Raw genomic sequence first — 23,708 nt, forward strand, 5'->3', positions numbered from 1 at the left:
TCTTTGTTCATGGCTCGCTCTGTTCATCCATTCTTCTCCCGAATTTTATGAGCATCTTTATGATTGTTACCTTGAACTCTGTATCAGGTAGATTGCTTGTCTCCACTTCACTCAGTTCTTCTTTTGGGGTTTTATCTTTTTCTTTCATTTGGAACGTATTCCTCTGTTGCCTCATATTGCCTAATTTGCTGTTTTTATTTCTATGTATCTGGTATTTGGTTGTTTCCCAAACTTGGAGAAATGACCTTTTGTAGATGTCCTATGCGTCACAGCAGCACATTCCTCTCTGGTCCCAGACCTATATGCTCTAGCGGTCCCCCTAAGAGGACTGTGAGGGTCCTTCTATTGTGATGGGCTGACTACTGTGGGTGGTCTGGTAGACTTGGCTGGACTGGCCCCCTGTCCAGTTGGTTGCCAGTCCCTGCCTTGTTCAGAGGCTGCCGGCCACTGGTGGGTAGAGCTGTGTCACAGGTGGCTGACTGTGGAAACTCATGGGGTCCTGGGGCTAGTGCTGGCCCAGTGGTGGGTGGATCTGGGGTTGGGGTGAGTGGCTATGGGCCCAGGGGTCCTGGATCTAATATCAGTCTGCTGGTGGGTGGGACCAGTTCCTGACATGGCTTACTGCATGGTCCAGTGTGTCCAAAGCTGTTGACAGCCTGCTAGTAAGCAGGGCTGGATCCCAGGTTGGCTGATGAAGGGGTCCGAGGTGTCCCAGAGCTGGTGTTAATCTACTCGTGTAGCTCAGAGGGTCCTGGGGCTGGTGTTGGCCTGCTGGTGGATCAGCTGGGTCCTGACATGGCAGGCTGCAGGGCTCTGATGGTCCTGGTGGGACTGGTGTCTGCCCACTGGTTGGTGGGGCTAGAATCCAGGGGATACCAGGGCTGGTGGTATCCCCTGGTGGGAGAGGTTGTGCGAGTGTTGAGCTGGCTGCTGGGGGGAGGCTGGTCTCAGGGAGGCTAGAACTGGCTCACTGGTGGGTCTTGCCTTTACTACGTCTCCACCCTTCCCACCCATCTACTTGTGGTTCCTTCTTCATATCTTTAGTTGTAGAAGATCTTTTCTGCTACTCTTCTAGTCTTTCTCATCAATAATTGCTCTTTGAATAGTTATAAATTTGATGTGCCTATGGGAGGAGGTGAGCTTAGAGTCTTCTTACTCCAACATCTTGGTCATTCTCTTATCTGTTCTTATTTTTTTATTGTAGTTGAAATACTCAACAGGAATTGTCTTAACCAATTTTAAATTTATTACTTAACTATAGGCACTATGCTGAACAGCAGATCTCTATAATTTATTCATCTTGTATAACTGAAACTTTGCACCCATTTTACAACTCCCCATTTGCCCCTCCTCCTAGCCCCTTGTCAACTCTGCATCTGTGAGTTTGACTGTTTTAAATATCTCATATAAGTGAAAGCATGAAGTATTTCACTCTCTGTGACTAGCTTATTTCACTTAGCATAATGTCCTCGAGGCTTTTCTGTGTTGTTGCGTATGTCAGGACTTGCTTCTTTTTTTTTTAAGGCGGAATAATATTCCATTGCAGATATGAACCACATTTTCTTTATCCGTTCATCTTTCAGTGGACATTTCGGTTGACTCCATATCTTTGCTATCGTGAATATTGCTGCAATAAACATGGGAGTGCAGATATAACTTATATATCCTGATTTCAGTAGTTTTAGATATATACCCAGAAGTAGGATTGCTGGATCATATGATAGTTCTAGTTTTAATTTTTTGAGGACCCTCACACCTGTTTTCAAAAGAGCCTGGACCAATTTACATTTCCATAAACAATATACTAGGGTTCCAATTTCTATCCATCCTCGACAGCACTGTTTATCTATTTTTTAAAGAATCATAGCCATCTTAACAGGTGTGAGGTCTTTTGTTTTATTTTTGCGTTTCCCTGATGATTAGTTATACTGATAACCTTTTAACATACCTGTTGGTTATTTATATGTGTCTTCTTTGGGGAAATGTCTATCCAAATCTTTGCCCATTTTCTAGTTGGGTTGTTTAGTTTTGCCTATTGAACTTAATTTTGTTTTGAGAAGATATGTATTCCAGTGAATGAAATCACATGACCTCCTGCAGAATGACTTTGGCCTCTGAGCACTTGTTATAAACATTTATCATTACCTCTTGAATTTAACATTTTGAAATTAACTTATGTAATATAGAGTTGTGTTTTCAGAAGTATACTGCCATGACATTATACGGATTCATCTTTAGGCAATCCAGCGGTGTGAAGACTTTTAGCAATTGCAGTTTGAGTGACTTTGAAAATTTCATTTCAAATATGGGTGCCCGGTGTCTTCAGAATAAGCCACAAATGCAGAGGGCTCCGGCATCAATCTGTGGAAATGGCAGAGTGGAGGAAAATGAAATCTGTGACTGTGGTACTGAGGAAGTAAGTCTGATAATTGGAAAATTGATAAATTTATTGTTTTAGTTCAACTCTTTGTCATATATGTTATATATCCCAAATATGACTGAGTACTGTGCAACATATTGGCAGTAATAAAATCAAGGTTGAAATACACACAAGAATATACCATCTAGATTTAATAGGTTGAAGAGTTTTGGACAAATATAAGAATATTCCCAAAAAATTATTGCTGACGGGAAAAAAGGGAAGTCTACAATGAGCTTTTGGTTCCAGACTAAATATGTAAAATCTTTCAAACCTGTGCTTAACCTTTGGACATTTGATAAGTGTCTTATTGAAGATCAATGTGGGAGCAGACCATCAAGTATCCTTTAGGGTATTGCCTCACAATGGAATCAGCAGTATGGGGAGGGAAGACTGTTAAAGTTACAGTCTGAACATTGGGTGAGTTTGATTACTCACTTGATAGAGAAGCCCTAGAGAAAATATAATGAATGCAAAAAGTCCAGGGTGTAATGCTTCTAGACAGTTCAGTTTTTGCAGCAGTACTGCAAATATGATAAATGTTCACGATCATAAGATAGAAATGATATTAGGATTGGATACATGCATGGGTCAGAACAAACTTGTACTCATATCACATTGTTTTAATACTGTGCCTTTATATTATGTTTCACCATTTGGTAGAACAAGTCCTCCCTTTTTACTCTTCATCTATTTTTAAATCAATTTTCTTGGAGACATCATCTGCATACAATAGAATACAACAAATATAAGTATACAGGTGGATGAATGTTTGCAAATGTACACAAGCATTGGTACAATTCAGGTAGAGATTTTTTTTCATTTTTTAAATTGACCTACAACACTGTGTTAATTCCTATTACACAACATAGTGAATCAATATTCTATACATTTCAAAATGATCATCTTGATAAGTCTAGTTATGATATGTCACCATATAAAGATATTACATAGTTATTGACTATGTTCCCCACACTGTACATATTATACTCCTGACTCATTTATTTTGCAGCTAGAATTTTGTACCTCTTAATCTCCCTCACCTAGTTCTTTCCTCCCCCCAAACCCCTTCCCTCTGGCAACCACCGGTTTGTTCTTTGTATCTATAACTCTGTTTCTGTCTTGCTATGTTTGTTCATTTGTTATATTTTTAGATTCCACATAAAAGTGAAATCATAAGGTATTTGTCTTTCTCTGTCTGACTTATTTCACCTAACATAATACCCTCTAGGTCCATCCGTGCTTTTACAAATGGTAAAATTTCATTCTTTTTTTTATGGCTGAGTAATATTCCATTGTATATATGTACCACATCTTCTTTATGCATTTATCTATTGATAGGCACTTAGTTTACTTCCATATCTTAGTTATTGTAAATAATGCTGCAGTGAACATATGGGTGCATATATCTTTTTCTTTTATTGAGTATCAATGATTTTAAATATTATGTTAATTTTAGGCATACAACATAGTGATTAAATATTTTTATAGACTGTACTTCATTTAAAGTTGTTATTTTAAAAAGGGCTATATTTCCCTGTGCTGTACAATGTATTTTTGGAGCTTATTTATTTTATGCATAGTAGTTTGTACCTCTTAATTCCCTACCCCATCTTCCCCTTCTTCCCTTTCCCCACTGGTAACCAGTAGTTTGACCTCTATATCTGGGAATCTGTTTCTGCTTTGTCATATTCATTCATTGTTTTATTTTTTATATTCCACATATAAGTGATAACATAGAGTACTTGTCTTTGTCTGTCTGACTTATTTCACTAAGCATAATACCCTCTAGGGCCATCTATGTAGTTGCAAATGGAAAACTTTTATTCTTTTTTATGGTCGAGTAATATTCTATTGTATATGTGTACCACGTCTTCTTTATCCATTCATCTGTTGATGGACACTTATGTTGCTTCCACATCTTGGCAATTGTAAGTAATGCTGCTATCAACATTGGGGTGCATGTGTATTTTTGAATTAATGTTTTTGTTTTCTTTGGATATATATTCAGGAGTGGAATTGCTGGATCATATGGTAGCTTGATTTTTAGGGGTTTTTTTGAGGAACCTCCATACTGTTTTCCATAGTGGGAAACAGTGTACAAGAGTTCTCTTTTCTCCACTTACTTGCCAACATTTGTTATTTGTGATCTTTTTGATGATAGTGATTCTGACACGTGTGAGTTGATATCTCATTGTGGTTTTGATTTGCATTTCCCTAATGATTAGTGTTGTTAGCATCTTTTCATGTGCCTATTGGCCATCTGTATGTTTTCTTTGGAAAAATGTGTATTCAGGTCTCCTGCCCATTTTTAAATCAGGTTATTTGTTTTTTGGATATTGAGTTGTATGAGCTGTTTATATATTTTGGATATTAACTCCTTATCAGGCATATTATTTGCAAACATTTTCTCACATTCAATAAGTTGTTTTTTGCTTTGGTCAGTGGTTTCATGTGCTGCACAAAAGCTTTTAAGTTTAATTAGGTCCCATCTGTTTATTTTTGTTTCCTTTGCCTCAAGAGACAGATCCAAAAAATATTGTTGCAGTTCATGTCAGAGTGTTCTGCCTATGTTTTCTTCTAGGAGTTTTATGTTTTCTGGTCTTATATTTACGTCTTTAATCCATTTTGAGTTTATTTTAATATATGGTTTAAGAAAATGTTTCAGTTTTATTCTTTTAATGTAGCTGTCCAGATTTCCAGCACTACTTATTAAAGAGATTGTCTTTCCCCCATTGTATATCCTTGCCTCCTTTGTTGAAGATTAATTGACCATAAGTGCGTGGGTTTATTTCTGGACTCTCTACTCTGTTCCATTGATCTATGTGCTGTTTTTGTGCCTGTATCATACTGTTTTGATGTCTCTTTATACTATAGTTTGAAATCAAGGAGTATGGTACCTCCAGCTCTGTTCTTTTTCTTCAGATTGCTTTGGCTATTTGCACTCTTTTATGTTTCCATACAAATGTTAGAATTATTTGTTACAGCTCTGTGAAAAATGCCATTAATATTTTGATAGGAATTGCATTGAATGTATAGATTGCCTTGGGTACTATGGCCATTTTAGCAATATTAATTCTGCCAGTCTATGAACACTGTATATCTTTCCATCTGTGTCATCTTCAATTTCTTTCATCAGTGGCTTATGGTTTTCCAAATACAGGTCTTTTACCTCCTTAGTTAGATTTCTTCCTAGATATTTTATTCTTTTTGATGTAATTCTAAATGGGATTGTTTTCTTAATTTCTCTTTTGTTAATTCATTGTTAGTGTAAAGAAATGCAACAAATTTCTGTATATTGATTTTGTATCCTGCACTTAACAAAATGGCAGTAAGTACATACCTACCAATAATTACTTTAAATATAATTGTACTAAATGCTGCAATCAAAAGAAACAGAATGGCTGAATGGATAAAACAAAAAGACCCATATATATATATACTGCCTACAAGAGACTTACTTCAGATCTAAAGACACAGGCAGACTGAAAGTGAGGGAATCAGAAAAGGTATTCCATGCAAATGGAAATCAAAAGAAAGCTGAGGTAGCAATACTTATGTCAGACAAGAGAGACTTCAAAACAAAGACTGTAAGACAAAGGACATTATATAATGATTAAGGGATCAATCCAAGAAGATGCAACATTTGTAAATATATATGCATTTAACATAGGAACACCTAAATACATAAAGCAAATATTAACGGACATAAGGGGAGAAATGGACAGTAACACAATAATAGTAGGAGACTTTAACACCTCACTTACATCAATGGACTTACCATCCAGACAGAAAATCATTAAGGAAAGACTGGTCTTAAGTGACACATAGGACCAGATGGAATTAATAGAAGTAAATATAGAACATTCCACACCAAAACAACAGAATACACATTGTTTCAGGTGCCCTGTAACATCTCCAGGGTAGATCACATGGTAGGCCACCAAACAAATCTCAGTAAATTTAAGAAAATTGAAATCATATCCAACATCTTTTCTGACTAGAATGCTATGAGACTAGGAATCAACTACAAGAAAAAAAGTACAGAAAACAGAAATATGTCAAGGCTAAACAATATACTGCTAAACAACCAATGGATCACTGAAGAAATAAATTAGGAAATTAAAAAAATACCTGTAGGCAAATGAAAGCAAAATGCAATGAACCAAAATCAATGAGACAAAGCAAAAGCAGTACTATGAGGGAAGTTTTTTAGTGATACAAGCTTACCTCAGGAAACAAGAAAAATCTCAAATAAACAACCTAATCTTACACCTAAAGTAACTAAAAAAAGAAAAAACAAAACCTAAAGTTAGTAGAAGCAAAGAAATAATAAAGATCAGAGCAGAAATAAATGAAATAGAGACTAAAAAGGTAGATTAATGAAGATAAGAGGTAGTTCTTTGAGAAAGATAAAGAAAATTGATAAACCTTTAGCCAAACTCATCAAGAAAAAGAGAGAACCCAAATCAATAAAATCAGAAATGGAAAAGAAGCTACAACCAACACCACAGAAATTCAAAGGATCATAAGATTACTGCAAACTATATGCCAGTAAAATGGACAACGTGGAAGAAATGTACAAATTCCTAGAAATGTGCACTCTCCTAAGACTGAACCAGGAAGAAACAGAAAACATGAACAGACCAATTGCCAGTAATGATATTGAATCAGTAATAATATTTTTAAAAACTACCAACAAAAAATGTCCAGGACCAGATGGCTTCACAGGTAAATTCACCAAACATTTAGAGAACAGTTAACACCTGTTCCTATGATAATAAATGACCATATATATGCATCTTTCCCTGAATTCTTTTCTGTTTATTTGTCTGTCCTTATGCCTATTCCACACTGTCTTAACTAATGCACTTTTCAGTAAGTCTTGAAAACATTGTGTGTAAATCAGCCAACTTTGGTCCTCTTTTCCAAAATAGCTTTACTATTCTGGGACCATTTTATTTCCATGTAAATTGGAGAACAGGCATGTGAATGTAGGGACTTTGATTCGAATTGTGTTGTATTCATACATCAATTTGGGGGGAATTACTTTTCTCACCAATATTAAGTCTGCCAATCTGTGCACATTGTGTATCTCTCCACTTATTCAGATCTTCTTTCGTTCTTCTATAGATTTCTTGTTTTGATAGTGTTTAAAAATTTTATTTAACAATTGTATCATTTATTTAACAATTGTATACAATTGTATCACAATTGTATTAACAATTGTATAACAATTAACAAATAAAATTTAACAAATTTTATTTAACAATTTCATACTAACAATAGTATAAAAATTACAGTGGACTTTTCTGAATTCTAGTGCTGATTAGAAGTGCTGAGAGTGGCCTTCTTTGCTTTGTTCTTATTTTTAGGGGGATAGTTTTCTGACTTTCACCATTAAATATGATATTAGATAATAAGCTTTTTTCAAAAATAGATGCCCTTTACCATATTGAGGAAATTTCCTTCTATTTCTAGTTAACTAAGAGTTTTTTTAAATTGAATAAATTTAAGTGTAATATTGTAAGCTTAAGTTGTACAGTGTGTTACTGTGATACATTTATATATTGTTATATGATTGCTGAGGTAGTGATATTTATTACATTACATAATTACAGTACAATATTAGTATCTATATTCATTATGTTGTGCATTAGATCTCTATGGCTTATTTATTGCTCGATACAAGTGTGTACCCTTAAATACCATCACTCTTACTCCTCTGCCTCCACAACCTCTGGTAACCAGTACTTTACTCTGTTTTTCACAGGTTTAAACATTCCACATGTAAGTGATATCACACAGTTCTTGTCTTTCTCTGTTTGACTTATCTCGCTAGCATAATGTGCTCAAGATTCACATATGTTGTTGAAAATGGGAGGATAGCTTCCATTTTCATGGCAGAATAACATTCCATTATGTATGTGTACCAAATTTTTTTATCCATTAATCCATTGATGGGCATTTGGGTTGTTTCCATATCTTGGTTTTTGTAAATAGCCAAGATTTATTGTGATAAATGCACATATCTCTTTGAAATTCTGTTTTCATTTCCTTTGGGTATATACCCAGAACTGGAATTGCTGGATCATATGGTAGGTCTATTTTTAATTTTTTGAGGAACCTCCATATTGTTTTCCATAGTGGACCAATTGGTTGGACCTATTTACGTTCCCACCAACAGTGTATAAGGCTTCCTTTTTCACCACATCCTTGCCAGCACCTGTTGTCTCTTGTCTTCTTCGTGATAGCCATTCTGACAGGTGTGAAGTGGTATCTCATAGTGGTTTTGATTACCATTTCTTGATGATTAGTGATGTTGAGCATCTTTTCATGTGCCTGTTGGCCATCTGTATGTCTTTAGAAAAATGTGTATTTAGTTCTTCTGCCCCTTTTTAAATTGGAGTGTTTTTTTGTTGTTGTTAACAAATTGAGTAAGTTCTTTATATAGTTTGAATATTAACCCCTTATCTGATATATGGTTTGCAAAAATTTTCTCCCATCATGTAGGGTTTTTTTTCTATTTTGATAATTGTTTCTTTTGAGGTGCAGAAGTTTTTGAGTTTGATGTCCCATTTGTTGTTTTTTCTTTTGTTGTTTGTCCATTTGGCATCACACTCCAAAATTTATACCCAAGACTAGTATCAATGAGGTTTTTCCCTACATTTTTTTCTAGGAGTTTCATGGTATCAGACCTTATGTTTAAGTCTTTGATCCACTTTGAGTTAATTTTTCTGGGTAATGTGGGATAGTAGTCATTGTCATTGTTTTGCATGTGTTTCTCTAGTTTTCCCAGTTGTTGAAGAGAGTATCCTTTCCTCATTGGTTATTCCTGACTCCCTTGTCGAATACTAGTTGACCATATATGCCGTGGTTTAGTTTTGGGCTTTCTATTCTGTTTAATTGGTTTACATGTCTATTTTTGTCCCAGTACCATACTGGTGTTTGTTTGTTTGTTTTATTATATAAGTTTCAGGTGTACAGCACTATAATTCAACATCTGTATACACTACATAGTGATCAGCACCACAAGTCTACTTACCATCCATCACCATATAGTTGACTCCCTTCACCTGTTTCTCTTACCTCCGAACCCCCTTCCCTTCTGGTAACCACTAATCTGATTTCTGCATCTAAGAGGTTTTTTGGTTTTATTTTGTTGGCTTTTTTGTGTGTGTGGTTTTTTGTTTGTTTGTTCATTTGTTTGTTTTGTTTTTAGATTTCAGATATGAATGAAATCATATGGTATCTGTCTTCCTTCATTTGACTTATTTCACTTAGCATAATACCTTCAAGGTCCATCCATGTCGCAAAAGGCAAGATTTCATTATTTTTATGGATGAGTAAGTATTCCACTGTGTATGTATACTAGGTCTTCTTTGTCCATTCATCCATCAGTGGACACTTAGGTTGTTTCCACATCTTGGCTGTTATAAATAATGCTGCAATAAGCATAGGAGGGCATATATTTTTCCTAACTAGTGTTTTTGTATTTTTTGGATGAATACCCAGAAGTGGAATAGCTAGGTTGTACGGCAATTCTTAATCTTTTGAGTAATCACCATTGTTTTTCATAGTGGCTGTACTGATTTACAGTCCCACTAACAGTGTACTAGGGTTCCCTTTTTCCATATCCTCTCCAACGTTTGTTATTTTTTCTTTTTTATAATAGTTATTCTAACAGGTGTGAGGTGATATCTCATTGTTGTTTGATTTGCATTTCCCTAATAATTAGTTATGTTGATTATCTTTTCATGTGCCTGTTGGCCATCTATATGTTTTCTTTGGAAAAATGTCTGTTCAGTTTCTGTGCCCGGTTTTTAGTCAGGTTGTTATTACTTTGTTATTGAGTTGTATAAGCTCTTTATGTATTTTGGATATTAAGCCCTTATCAGTTATATGATTTGCAAATATATTTTCATTCAGTAAGTTGCTTTTTCATTTTGAGATGGTTTTCTTTGCTGTGAAGAAGAATTTTAGCTTGATATAGTCCCGTTTGTTTATTTTGCTTTTGTTTCTCTTGCCTTTGGAGTGGGTTCCACAAAAACCTTACTGAGACTGATATCAGTGAGATTACTGCCTATTTTTTCTTCTAGGAATTTTATGGATTCATGTTTTATATTCAGATTAATCCATTTTGTGTTCATTTTTGTGTATGGTGTAAGGTATTGGTCTAGTTTCTTTCTTTTGCATGTGACTGTACAGCTTTCCCAACAGCAGTTGTTGAAGAGACTCTCCTTTCTCTATTGTATATTCTTTGTTCCCTCATTGTAAGTTTATTGTCTGCGTATGTATGGGTTTACTTTTGTACTCTCAGTTCTGGTCCATTGATCTGTGAGTCTGTTTTTGTGCTAGTACCATCCTGTTTTGCTTATTGTGGCTTTGTAGGAAACAAAATATACTGTTTTGATTACTGTAGCTTTGTAGGAAACAGTCATCCCTTGATATCTAGGGGATTGGTTCTAGGACCCTTAAGGTATACCAAAATCCATGGATGTTCAAATCCCTTTTATAAAATGCCATATAACCTACCCACATACTCCCATATACTTTAAATCATCTCTAGATTACTTATAATACCTAATACAATGTAAATGATATGTAAATAGTTGTAAATAAAATGTAAATGCTATGTAAATAGTTGCCAGAATGCAGCAAATTTAAGTTTTGCTTTTTGGAACTTTCTGGATTTTTTTCTGAATATTTTCAATCTAAGGTTGGTCGAATGCATGGATTGAGCACCCACAGATATGGAGGACCAGCTGTAATTTGAAATCAAGGAGTATGATACTTTCAGCTTTGTTCTTCTTTCTCAAAATTGATTTGACTGTTGGGGATCTTTTGTGCTTTCACACACACATAGTTTTTATTACTATGGCTTTGTCAGAAGCATGATACCCCCAGTTTTGTTTTGTTTTTTTTTTTCTTCTCAGAATCACAATTTGGAGTCTTGAGTTTCCACACAGATTTTAGGATTGTTTTCTCTGTTACTGTGAGAAATACCTTTGGCATTTTTACAGGGATTATGTTGAATCTGTAGGTGGCTTTGGGTACTATAGCCATTTTAACAATATTAATTCTTCCAATCCATGAACATGGGGTATCTTTCCATTTCTTCATGTCTTCTTTGATTTCCTTCAGCAGAGTTTTGTGGTTTTCATTATGCAGATCTTTCGCTTTCTTGGTTAAAATTATTCCTAAATATTTTATTGTTTTTCATGCTATTGTGAATGGGATGGTTTTTTTTTTTTAATTTCTCTGTCAGATGCTTCATTATTAATGTAAAGGAATGTGATTGATTTCTGTATGTTGATTTCGTATCTTGCCACTTTACTGAAATCATTGGTTAATTCAAAGTTTTTTGACTGGTTCTTTGAGATTTTCTGTATGTAGGATCATATCATTAGCAAATAACCACAGTTTTACTTCTTCTCTTTTTATTTGGATGACTTTAATTTTTTTTTTGTCTTGACCAGTTGCTCTAGCTAGGTCTTCCAGTACTAAACTGAATAGGCATATTGAGAGAGGACGTTATTGCCATGTTCTTGATCTTAGGGGAAATGCTTTCAATTTCTCTCCATTAAGTATAATCTTAGCTGAGAATTCTTAATGAAGAATTAATGTTGAATATTGCCAAGTATTTCTGTGTCTATTGAGCTGATCATATGAATTTTCTGTTTTTATTCTATTATTATTATTATTTTTGTGTGTGTGTGGTACGTGGGCCTCTCACTGTTGTGGCCTCTCCCATTGTGGAGCACAGGCTCCGGATGTGCAGGCTCAGCGGCTGTGGCTCACGGGCCCAGCCTCTCCGCGGCATGTGGGATCTTCCCAGACCGGGGCATGAATCCGTGTCCCGTGCATCGGCAGGCGGACTCTCAACCACTGCGCCACCAGGGAAGCACTTATTCTATTATTAACATGATACGTTTCATTCATTGGTTTTTGCGTGCTAACCCAGCCATCATGCAGTCCTGAAATTAGCCTCACTTGGGTTTTTTAATATATATAAATTTATATGTATATATAAAATTTAAAATTTGCCAATGTTTTGTTCAGGATTATGGCACTTATTTTAACAAGAGAATTGTCTGTAGTTTTATCTTTTCTTGCAATCTTTTCTTCTGGTTTTGGTGTCAGGGTAATTCTGGACTCATAAAATGAGTTGGAACGTGCTCCCTTACCCCTACTTTCTGAAAGAATTTGTTTAATATTGGTATTATTCCTATTTATTTATTGTGGAAGAGCACTTAAGAGGAGATTTACCCTTGTAAATCTAAGCCCCTAGAAGTTTTATAGTTTGGATTTTAGTTTTAGGCTTATGACCCATTTGAGTTATTATTTTTGTGTGTGTGTGTGAGAAAGGTGTAGGGTCAGTGTCTAGAGTCATTATTTTCCTTGTGAATGCCCAAGTTGTTCCAACACCATTTATTGATAATTCTCCATTGAGTTGCATTTACTCCATTAACAAAGGTTTTGTTATCTCTATGTAGTTCTGTTTCTGGGGTCTCCATTTTGTTCTAAGCTCGTTGTCTATTCTTTTGTGCATACTACACTGCCACTATTATAGTTTTTATTAAGTTTTGAAGCTGGGTATTTTTGGTCCTTCAATTTTCCTCCTCCTCTTCCTCTTCTGCCTCTTCTTTTTCTTCTTCCTTCTCTTCCTCAGCATTAGGTTGTCTACTCTGAGTCTTTTGCCTTTCCATATAAACTTTAGAATCAGTTTGACTATGTCCACAAAATAATTACTGGTTTTTTTTATTGTAATTGCACTGAATCTCTACATCAAGTTGTGAGGAACTGACATTTTAACAATATTTAGTCTTCCTATCCATGAACATGGACTATCTCTCCATTTATTTATACCTTCTCTGATTTTCTTCATCAAGTTTTGTAGTTTTTCTCATATTGATCCTGTAAAACTTTGTTAGGACTATTCCCAAGTACTTCATTGTTTTGGTGCTAATGCAAATGGTATTGTGTTTTTTATTTCAAATTTTTATTTTTCATTGTTGGTATAAAGGAAAACAATTTCCAGCAACCTTGCTATAATTGTTTATTAGTCACAGGAGGCTTTTACTGTTATTGTTCTTTGGCTAATTATTTGGTATTTTCTTTACATAGGCAGTCATGTAATCTATGGATAAAAATAGTTTTTGTTTCTTTCCCACCTGTATATTTTCACTTCATTTTCTAGTCTTATTGCATTAGCTAGGACTTCCAGTAAGATGCTGAAGGGAGTGGTGAGAGGGGGCATCCTTGCCTTGTTTCTTTTTTAGGAGGAAAGCTTATAGTTTCTCACCATAACTGTGATATTAGCCACAGATTTTTTTCTAGATGTTACCAAATTGAAGAAGTTCTCTCTATTCCTAGTTTGCTAACATTTTGTATAAGTGCGTTTGGATTTCGTCAAGTGCTTTTTCTACAGCAATTTTTATGGTCACTGATTTTTATTCTTCAGCCTCTCAATATGATGGATTATATTAATGGATGTTTGCATAATAAACCAGCCTTGCATACTTGTGATAAATCCCATTTGGTTGTAGTATATAATTATTTTTGCACATTGTTGGATTCAATTTCCTAATTTTTTGTTGAGGATTTTTGCATCTATGTTTATGAGATCTATTTATTGATTGATCTGTAGACTTATTGATGAGATCTACAGATTTATTGATATGTAATTTTACTTTGTCTGGGCTTGATATTAGGCTAATACTGACCTCATAGAATGAGTTAGGAAGCATCACATATCAGTGCTGGGAGAGTAATATGGCTGCGATTCCATGGCATAAAAGCAGTAGAAGCTCCATGTTTAATGCTTCTCCTGGATTCTGTCCTCAATGCTTTTTCTCTTGACTGATTTTAATTTGTATCCTTTCCATATAATAAACCATAACTGTGAGTATAACAGCTTTCAGTGAGTTCTGTGAGTTCTTCCAGTAAATTATAAAACCTGAGGGTGGTTTTGGGAATCCACCGAACTTGAGATTGGTGAAAGAAATGAGGACAGTCTTGGGGACTGTTCTCTCTAACTTTGCAGTGCGTCTAAACTCTACTCACCCTTTTTTCCCCCAGCTTTACTGAGGTATGATTAACAAATAAAAACTGTATGTATTTAAGGTGTACAGGTATACACTGTGATGTTTTCATATATGTGCACATTGTGAGATGATTCCTGCATCAAACCAGTTTACATATACATCATCTCACACAGTTATCATTTTTTGGTTTGCTGAAAATACTTCTACTTCTTAGCAAATTTCAAGTATGCAATACAGTATTGTTAACTATAGTCATCAAGCTGTACATTAGATCCTGAGAAATAACTCATCTCATAAATGAAAGTTTGTACCCTTTTTTTTTTTTTTTTTGGCGGTACGCGGGCCTCTCACTGTTGTGGCCTCTCCCATTGTGGAGCACAGGCTCTGGACGCGCAGGCTCAGCGGCCATGGCTTATGGGCCCAGCCGCTCCGTGGCACGTGGGATCTTCCCGGACCGGGGCACGAACCCTCATCCCCTGCATCGGCAGGTGGACTCTCAACCACTGCGCCACCAGGGAAGCCCTGAAAGTGTGTACCCTTTGATCAGTGTCTCCCCTTTCCTTTCACCTTTCAGGCACTGGTAACTACCATTCTACACTCTGTTCTATTATTCAATTTCTTTAAAAAGTTGTTTTATATGTTTTGCCCAGTTTTCTAGTTAAATAAGAATTAGTAAGGTACCAGTTACTCTGTTGTGACCTGAAGTAAAAATGACACCTTAGTATTGTAATTGTTTAGAGATGCAAAAATCTATAAATGTTGACAGCATGCATATTTTTACCCCACAAATAAAAAAATAAGCACAGCTCCTGACAAAGTTTATATTACTTCCATGATGTATTTTTACTTGTGCCTTCCACTCATTTATAGCAATGTGGACCTGATAGCTGTTGTAATCCGCGAACTTGTGAGCTGAAACCAAATACACAGTGTGATAGAGGCTCATGCTGCAACAACTGTCAAGTAAGATTTTAGTTTATTACTATCTTCTAAGTATATAATGAATTATGTCTTGGATACTTTAGAATACATAGACACTTAGCTGTTAAGTCAAAGTAAATGACCTTTCATGTAAAGAAAAAAATACTAAATTCAGCATGATGTTTCTGATTTTATGAGTTATAGTTGGATGTTGAGGCCTCCTTATAATGCCATTATTCTCCCTAATGATGCTATTGTTTTTAAGTCTTTTTTTTTTTCTACTCTAGTTCAGCAGAATTCCTTTATTCTATTTTTAAAATGTCCTACTGTTTTTAAGTCTTGACTGAGAGCTATTACAGAATTTTTTGATACAGAAGATCACCACTAAAAGGGACTGTTTTCATTTATTTTATCCATTTTTTTTTTTTTTTTTTTAATGGTACGCGGGCCTCTCACTGTTGTGGCCTCTCCCGTTGTGGAGCACAGGCTCCGGACGCGCAGGCCCAGCGGCCATGGCTCACGGGCCTAGCCGCTCCGCGGCATGTGGGATCTTCCCGGAATGGGACCCGAACCCATGTCCCCTGCATCGGCAGGTGGACTCTCAACCACTGCACCACCAGGGAAGCCCCCAATATTTATATTTTTGTGAATAAAAGTTATATTTTAGGTTGTAATGGGTATCTGTAAGTATGTAACTGAAAGATACAGCAATTTTCCATAAATGCATAAATAATGAAACTCACTAGATGTAACACTTTCCAAATGCTACGTGTTAGCACAAAATTTAAACTATGAATTTGTTATACAAAGATCATTTGACTTAAATGTCACATTTTAGCTTATATGGTGAAGATGTTGATTCCTGTCCCCTGTTTTACTTTTCAGCTCTTCCAACATATGTGTGACAGATTCGTCACATGAGAACCCCTCTATTGAACAATCTGCCACTGTTCTGTGTTCTTCACTATCCTTTGACTGATGTGGTTTTATGTTATTTTTCTCCTAGAATCTTATCGTGGTTAATTCTTACCTCCATAATCTTTTTAGTGTGAACTGGAAGTCATCAATTAAGAAGTATGAGATAAATGCCCAGTTAAGATTCTTTATATAAAATTTCAGAATAGTATACATGCAAGTGTTAATTAACCATAGGATAATTCAGGAGAAAAATTACAATTGGGTTCCTTCTTTTCTGAGACTTCAGTAGTTGACCTGCCTCTTTTAATCACTCTTTGGTTTCCCACTGTTCATTCTCAGTTATTTAGGTTTCACATTTTCATAGAATTACAGATATTCCATACTTAAAAACTATGGTTTGAATAAGTATATTTTATTTGGAAATTATCTAAATTTCATAATTTTTGCCCCAAAGGAATAATTATCCCAAGCTAAAAGCTACTTTTTCTCCCTTCTACCAAAGCACAAACAAAACTTGGGCTCTCATTATATCATATTTGTGTTATCCTTTTCCTTGTACATATGTCTTATCTCCTGTTTTGGTTGATAACATTCAATTTTTTTCAATATGATTATCATAAGGCTTTATAACAAGAAGATAGAGACATTAATGAATAAGTACATCATCAAACTATAAATAGAATTAGAGCAATTTTAAAATAAATATTGATGAACACAACAACCTTATATATAATGCTTTAATTTTTATGTTTTAATTTCTATTAGCTTATGCAAGCAGGTGCTGTATGTAGGCCCATTGCGCATCCTGAATGTGATGTTCCTGAGGTTTGTAATGGAAGCTCAGGAAGCTGTCCGGCTGATATAACTATACACAATGGACACAAATGTAAAGGAGGAAAAGCTTTTTGTTTTGATGGAGGCTGCCAAGATCTTGATGCACGTTGTGAGAGCATATATGGAAAAGGTATTGTATTGTAACATCTATGTAGTTGGTGCTCAGTATTTTTATTAACATTACCAAGACAATGGACAATTATATATATTTAAATTCTTTATTCTGTTTAACTCTCTATTTTTAGTTTTTTGAGCTTATTAAGGTATAAATGAGAAAAATATGTTTAAGGTGTACAACGTAATGTTTTGATATGCATATACGTTGTGAAGTAATTGCCACAGTCATCTACTTAACATACTCATTGCATATGTATACCCAGGAATAGGCTTACTGGATCATAAGGTAGTGCATTTAAATTTTTGAGAAGGCTGTCTACTGTTTTCCATAATGGCTGTACCAATTTTCATTCCCACCAACAGTATATAAAAGTTTCCTTTTCTCCACATCCTTGTTAATACTTATTATCTTTTTCTTTTTGATAACAGCTATCCTAAAAGCTGTGAGTTGTGGTTTTGATTTTCATTTCCCTGATGATTAGTGATGTTGAGCTCCTTTTCACGTATCTGATGGTCATTTGTATGTCTTTTATTTCAAGAAATGTCCATTTAGGTCCTGTGCTATTTTTATTTTTATTTATTTATTTATTTATTTATTTATTTATTTGCGGTATGCAGGCCTCTCACCGCTGTGGCCTCTCCCGTTGTGGAGCACAGGCTCCGGACGCACAGGCTCAGCGGCCATGGCTCACAGGCCTAGCCGCTCCGCGGCACGTGGGATCTTCCCGGACCGGGGCACGAACCTGTGTCCCGTGCATCGGCAGGCGGACTCTCAACCACTGCACCACCAGGGAAGCCCCTCCTGTGCTATATTTAGATCTCATTATTTGTCTTTTTTATTGAGCTGTATGAGTAACATATATTTTGGAGATTAATCCCTTATCAGATATATGGTTTACTAATATTTTCTCCCATTCTGTAGGTTTCATTTTTGCTTTGTTGATTGTTTCCTTTGCTGAGAAGTTTTTTAGTTTTATGCAGTCCCACTTATCTATTTTTGTCCAGTTTAGTTTCCAAGAGCTTTCTCCCTATGTTTTCTTCTAGTAGATTTGTAGTTTGAGGTAAGTTTAAGTCTCCTCAACCACCTGCTTTATTGAGATACAATTGGCATATAACATTGTGTAAGTTTTAGTTGTACAGCGTATTGATTTGGTACTTTTATATATTTCAGGATCATTACCTCCATAGTGTTAGCTAAACATCCGTTATGTCACATAATTACCATTTCTTTTTCATGGTGAGAACATTTAAGATCTACTGTCTTAGCAACTTGGCTAATTCTTGTCAAATATTAGTTTGAGAACCCCTCTATTGAATAATCTGAGAGTCTTAATGCATTTCTATGGCTTTATGGGAAGTTTACTATAACTAGTTGCTGGAGGAAGAAAAAATTAAGGCCTGGTACAGATGAGTCTGCTCAGTATTTGACACCATTTGGAAGTGGATTCCCTCCGCATAATTATAACCTCTCTCAGAGGTGTTTTTGAAAAATGATGTAGGAAAATTCTCTTATTGTGTAGAATCCTAGCAGTGTATGTGGTTTCCTACTTTGTCCGAAAGAGAGAAATTCAGAGGCAGTATTGATATTTGACAGTGACTAATCATGTGCAATTAATTAGGACTTGAAAAAAATAATATTAAAAAATTGATAACAAGAAGTTCTAGAGAAGGTGTATGTGGTTGTGCCTGTCAGGTAAAGCAGGGAATGTGAAGATATTTGTGTTGCATGTAAAGTTCAACACAGGGCATGCCACATAGAGGAGGCTATGTATAATCAGATAAATAACATTATCTGTCCTGTGAATGCTAGCATTTTTTCCCAGGTACCCTAGTACTTTCATAGCGAATCCACGTACAAAGAGTTTATGGCTGCAGGGATGGAGACAATGTGTGGGTTCAAAAATAGAATTTCCCTCAACAAGATGATCTGATTACTTTTGTTGCTTGGTTAACAACCATGGGCTAAGTCAACAGCAATGGGCCAAAATTCAGATTCTGATATAGCACAATGCTGTGACAGACTGGCCAGCCACTGTGCCAACTTGATGACGTTAGATCTCTCCCAACATATAAAGGGCAGCAGTTTCCTCTCATTGGAATAGAGACATAACGTGGATATGGATTTACCTTTCAGATATCATATTTCTACTAGCAGCATTAACCACGAACTTTTAAAAATTGGGATATAATTATGTAAAGTGAACTTCATAGATCTGAAGTGTATATTTTGATGTAATCCTCACTTCAATTAAAGAGTAGAAAATTTTCATCAGCTCAGTAAGTTCCTTTCTATCTCTTTTCAGTCAGTTCCTTTAAGGCAATAATGGTTATCTTTCCTATTATCATATGTTAATTTTACCTGTTCTTGAACTTCATATAAATGAAGTATTTCATCATATGAGTATTCTACAGATAGTTTTTACATTCTCATATTTATGGACACTTGGATTGTTTCTAGGTTTCTTTTCTATTATGAATAGAGGTGTTATGAGGCTTCATATATAAGTCTTTTTGTAAATATATGTTTCTGTTTCTCCTGCGTAAATATTTTGGAGTGGAACTGCTGTCTTAAGAGTAGCTGTATGCTTAATTTTATGAGAAACCTGCTCACTGTTTTCTAAAGACATTATACTACTTCTTATCTCTACCAGCAACATGAGAACTTCAGTTGCTCCATGTTCTTGGTGACATTTGATGTTGTGAGTCTTTTTAATTTTAGTAAAATGTAAATGTAAATGTAAAATGGTAGTTGATTCTGGCTTTAATTTGCATTTCTATCATGATTGATATCAAAGATGTTGAACACATTATTTGCTGCTTATTGACTACATATATGATATATGGAATATATATATTTTCCGTTTGTAGTGTTCGTTCACATCTTTGCCCATTTTTAATTGGGTTTTTGCCTTTTTATTATTTATATGTGTAATTTATACGTTCTATATTCAAATGCATTTTAAGATATAAGTATTGTATTTTTTCCCAATATGCAGTTTCCCATGTACATTTTTAATGGTGATTTTTGATAAGAAAACTTTAATTTTGAGGAAGTTTAGTTCATCAAATTTTTTCTATAGTTTTTCTAAGAAGTATTTACCTACTCCAAAGTCATCCACATATTTTCCTGTTTTTCTCTGAGGTTTTGATTTAACTTTTATTTTTATTTATTTAAACTTTTCAAAAATTTTTATTGGAGTGTAGTTGATTTACAGCATTCTGTTAGTTTCACGTGTACTGTAGAGTGAATCTGTTATACGTATATGTATATCTACTCTTTTTTAGATTCTTTTCCCATATGTGCTATTACAGAGTATGGAGTAGAGTTCCTTGTGCTATTCAGTAGGTCCTTATTAGTTATCTACTTTATATATAGTAGTATGTATATGTCTGTTCCAATCTTCCAGTTTATCCCTCCCCTGCTCCTTACCCCCTGGAAACCATAAGTTTATTTTCTACATCTGTAACTCTATTTCTGTTTTGTAGATAAATTCATTTGTAACCTCTTCCATATATAAGTGATATCATATGACATTTGTCTTTCTGTGTCTGACCCACTTCACTCAGTATGACAATCTCTAGGTCCATCTTTGTTGCTGGAAATGACATTATTTTGTTCTTTTTTATGGCTGAGTAATATTCCATTGTATATATGTGCCACATCTTCTTTATCCATTCCTCTGTTGATGGACATTTAGGTTGCTTCCATGTCCTGGCTATTGGCTATTGTGAATAGTATGCTGCAGTGAACATTGGGGTGCATGTATCTTTTTGAATTATGGTTTTCTCCAGATATATGCCCAGGACTGGTATTGCTGGATCATATGGTAGCTCTATTTTCAGTTTTTTAAGGAACCTCCATACTGTTCTCCATAGTGGCTGAACCAATTCACATTCCCACCAACAGTGTAGGAGGGTTCCCTTTTCTCCAGACCCTCTCCAGCACTTATTGTTTGTAGATTTTTGATGATGGCCATTTTGACCTGTGTGTGGTGATACCTCATTGTAGTTTTGATTTGTATATCTATAATAATTACTGATATTGAGCATCTTTTCATGTGCTTTTTAACCATCTGTATGTCTTCTTTGGAGAAATGTCTATTTAGATCTTCCACCCATTTTTTGATTTTTTTTTTTTTTTTCTGATATTGAGCTGCCTGAGCTGTTTGTATATTTTAGAGATTAATCCCTTGTTGGTGGCTTCATTTGCAAATATTTTCTCCCATTCTGAGGGTTGTCTTTTACTTTTGTTTACCATTTCCTTTGCTGTGCAAAAGCTTTTAAGTTTAATTAGGTCCCATTTGTTTATTTTTATTTCCATTACTCTAGGAGGTGGATTGAAAAAGATCTTTCTGCGATTTATGTCAGAGAGTGTTCTCCCTATGTTTTTCTCAAAAGTTTTATAGTATCCGGCCTTACGTTTAGGTCTTTAATACATTTTGAGTTTATTTTTGTGTATGGTGTTTGGGTGTGTTCTAATTTCATTCTTTTACATGTAGCTGTCCAGCTTTCTCAGCACCACTTATTGAAGAGACTGTCTTTTCTCCACTGTATATTCTTGCCTCGTTTGTTGTAGATTAGGTGAACATAAGTGTGTGGATTTATTTCTGGACTTTCTATCCTGTTCTATTGATCTATATATCTGTTCTTGTACCAGTACCACACTGTTTTGATGACTGTAGCTTTGTAGTATAGTCTGAAGTCAGGGAGCCTGATTCCTCCAGCTTTGTTTTTCTTTCTCAAGATTGCTTTGGCCAGTCAGGGTCTTTCCTGTTTCCATACAAATTGTAAAATGTTTTGTTCTAATTCTGTGAAAAATGCCATCGGCAATTTGATAGGGATTGCATTGAACCTGTAGCTTGCTTTGGGTAGTATAGTCATTTTCACAATATTGATTCTTCCAATCCAAGAACATGGTATATCTCTCCATCTGTTTGTGTCGTATTCTATTTCTTTCATCAGTATCTTATAGTTTTTGGAGTACAGGTCTCTTGCCTCCTTAGGTAGGTTTATACCTAGGCAATTTGTTCTTTTTGATGCAATAGTAAATGGGATTGTTTCCTTGATTTCTCTTTCTGATCTTTCGTTGTTAGTGTATAGGTGTGCAACAGATTTCTTTATATTAATTTTGTATCCTGCAACTTTACCTAATTCATTGATGAGCTCTAGTAATTTTCTGGTAACATCTTTAGGGTTTTCTATGTATACTATCATGTCATCTGCAAACAGTGAGAGTTTTACTTCTTTTCCAAGTTGTGTTCCTTTTATTTCTTTTTCTTCTCTGATTGCTGTGGCTAGGACTTCCAAAACTATGTGGAATAAAAGTGGCGAGAGTGGACATCCTTGACTTGTTCCTGATCTTAGAGGAAATGCTTTCTGCTTTTCACCATGGAGGATGACGTTTGCTGTGGGTTTGTCATATATGGTCTTTATTATGTTGAGGTAGGTCCTCTCTCTCCCCATATTCTGGAGTATTTTTTTTTATCATAAATCACTGTTGAATTTTGTCAAAAGTTCTTTCTGCATCTATTGAGATGATCATATGGTTTTTATTCTTCAGTTTGTTGATGTGGTGTATCACATTGATTGATTTGCGGATATTGAAAAATCCTTTCATCCTTAGGGTAAATTCCACTTGATCATGGTGTATGATCCTTTTAATGTGTTGTTGGATTCTGTTTGCTAGTATTTTGTTGAGGATTTTTGTGTCTATGTTCATCAGTGATATGGGTCTGTAATTTTCTTTTTTTGTGATATCTTTGTCTGGTTTTGGTATCAGGATGATAGTGGCCTCGTACAATGAGCTTGACAATGTTCCTTCCTATGCAATTTTTTGGAAGAGTTTCAGAAGGGTAGGTGTTAACTCTTCTCTAAATGTTTGATAGAATTTGCCTGTGAAGTCATCTGGTCCTTGCCTTTTTTTTGTCGGAAGATTTTTTTTTTTTCCAACAAAAGGTTTCACATATTTATTACTGAGCTACACAGTGAGCAGTGATGAGGAAAGATCAAGAAAAGAGGAGAGAGCCATTCCATTTTTCCCATCAAACACAGACAGCTGTTCCAGACACTAGTGATGTTCTGATACGTTAAGATGCAATTGACCTTGATCACATAAATGTGTGACACGTCACGTGCGGTTCCTTATAGACCCAGCTTAGTTCTTCTCCAGTGTCTTCTCTTGGAGTTGTATCTGATTTTATTACCAGTTTTTATTCGAATTCATTGGGGAATGGGACGATTCTGCTTTCATTTTTGGCCAGGAATTGCTTGATCCTGAAAGTCTTGTGAGAAGACATGGCGAGGAGCAAATTCAACCACACATAGGATGGCAGACAAGAGAAAAGAGGAGGAAGTGAGTGGAAGGACATATTTAGAAGGCCTGTTGGAAGATTTTTAATCACAGTTTCAATTTCAGTACTTGTGGTTAGTCTGTTCATATTTTTTATTTCTTC

At 35.3% G+C, this 23,708-nt stretch overlaps 1 protein-coding gene and 1 pseudogene across 2 annotated transcripts in view; one reads left to right on the top strand and one right to left on the bottom strand.

Moving 5' to 3' along the window:
* Positions 1-23,708, top strand: part of ADAM32 (ADAM metallopeptidase domain 32) — a 164,824-nt gene that overhangs the window by 73,427 nt on the left and 67,689 nt on the right. For both annotated transcript variants that reach the window (XM_027122882.1, XM_027122883.1), the window contains exons 12-14: positions 2,239-2,416; positions 15,337-15,429; positions 17,071-17,269. In XM_027122882.1, the coding sequence (XP_026978683.1) occupies positions 2,239-2,416; positions 15,337-15,429; positions 17,071-17,269 (470 nt within the window). The remainder of the gene's footprint in view (positions 1-2,238; positions 2,417-15,336; positions 15,430-17,070; positions 17,270-23,708) is intronic.
* Positions 22,940-23,680, bottom strand: LOC113628889 (60S ribosomal protein L39 pseudogene; annotated as a pseudogene).

This window comes from Aethalodelphis obliquidens, unplaced genomic scaffold, assembly GCF_003676395.1.
Source record: "Aethalodelphis obliquidens isolate GAN/ISIS:26980383/991018 unplaced genomic scaffold, ASM367639v1 scaffold25, whole genome shotgun sequence".
Lineage (NCBI taxonomy): Eukaryota > Metazoa > Chordata > Mammalia > Artiodactyla > Delphinidae > Aethalodelphis > Aethalodelphis obliquidens.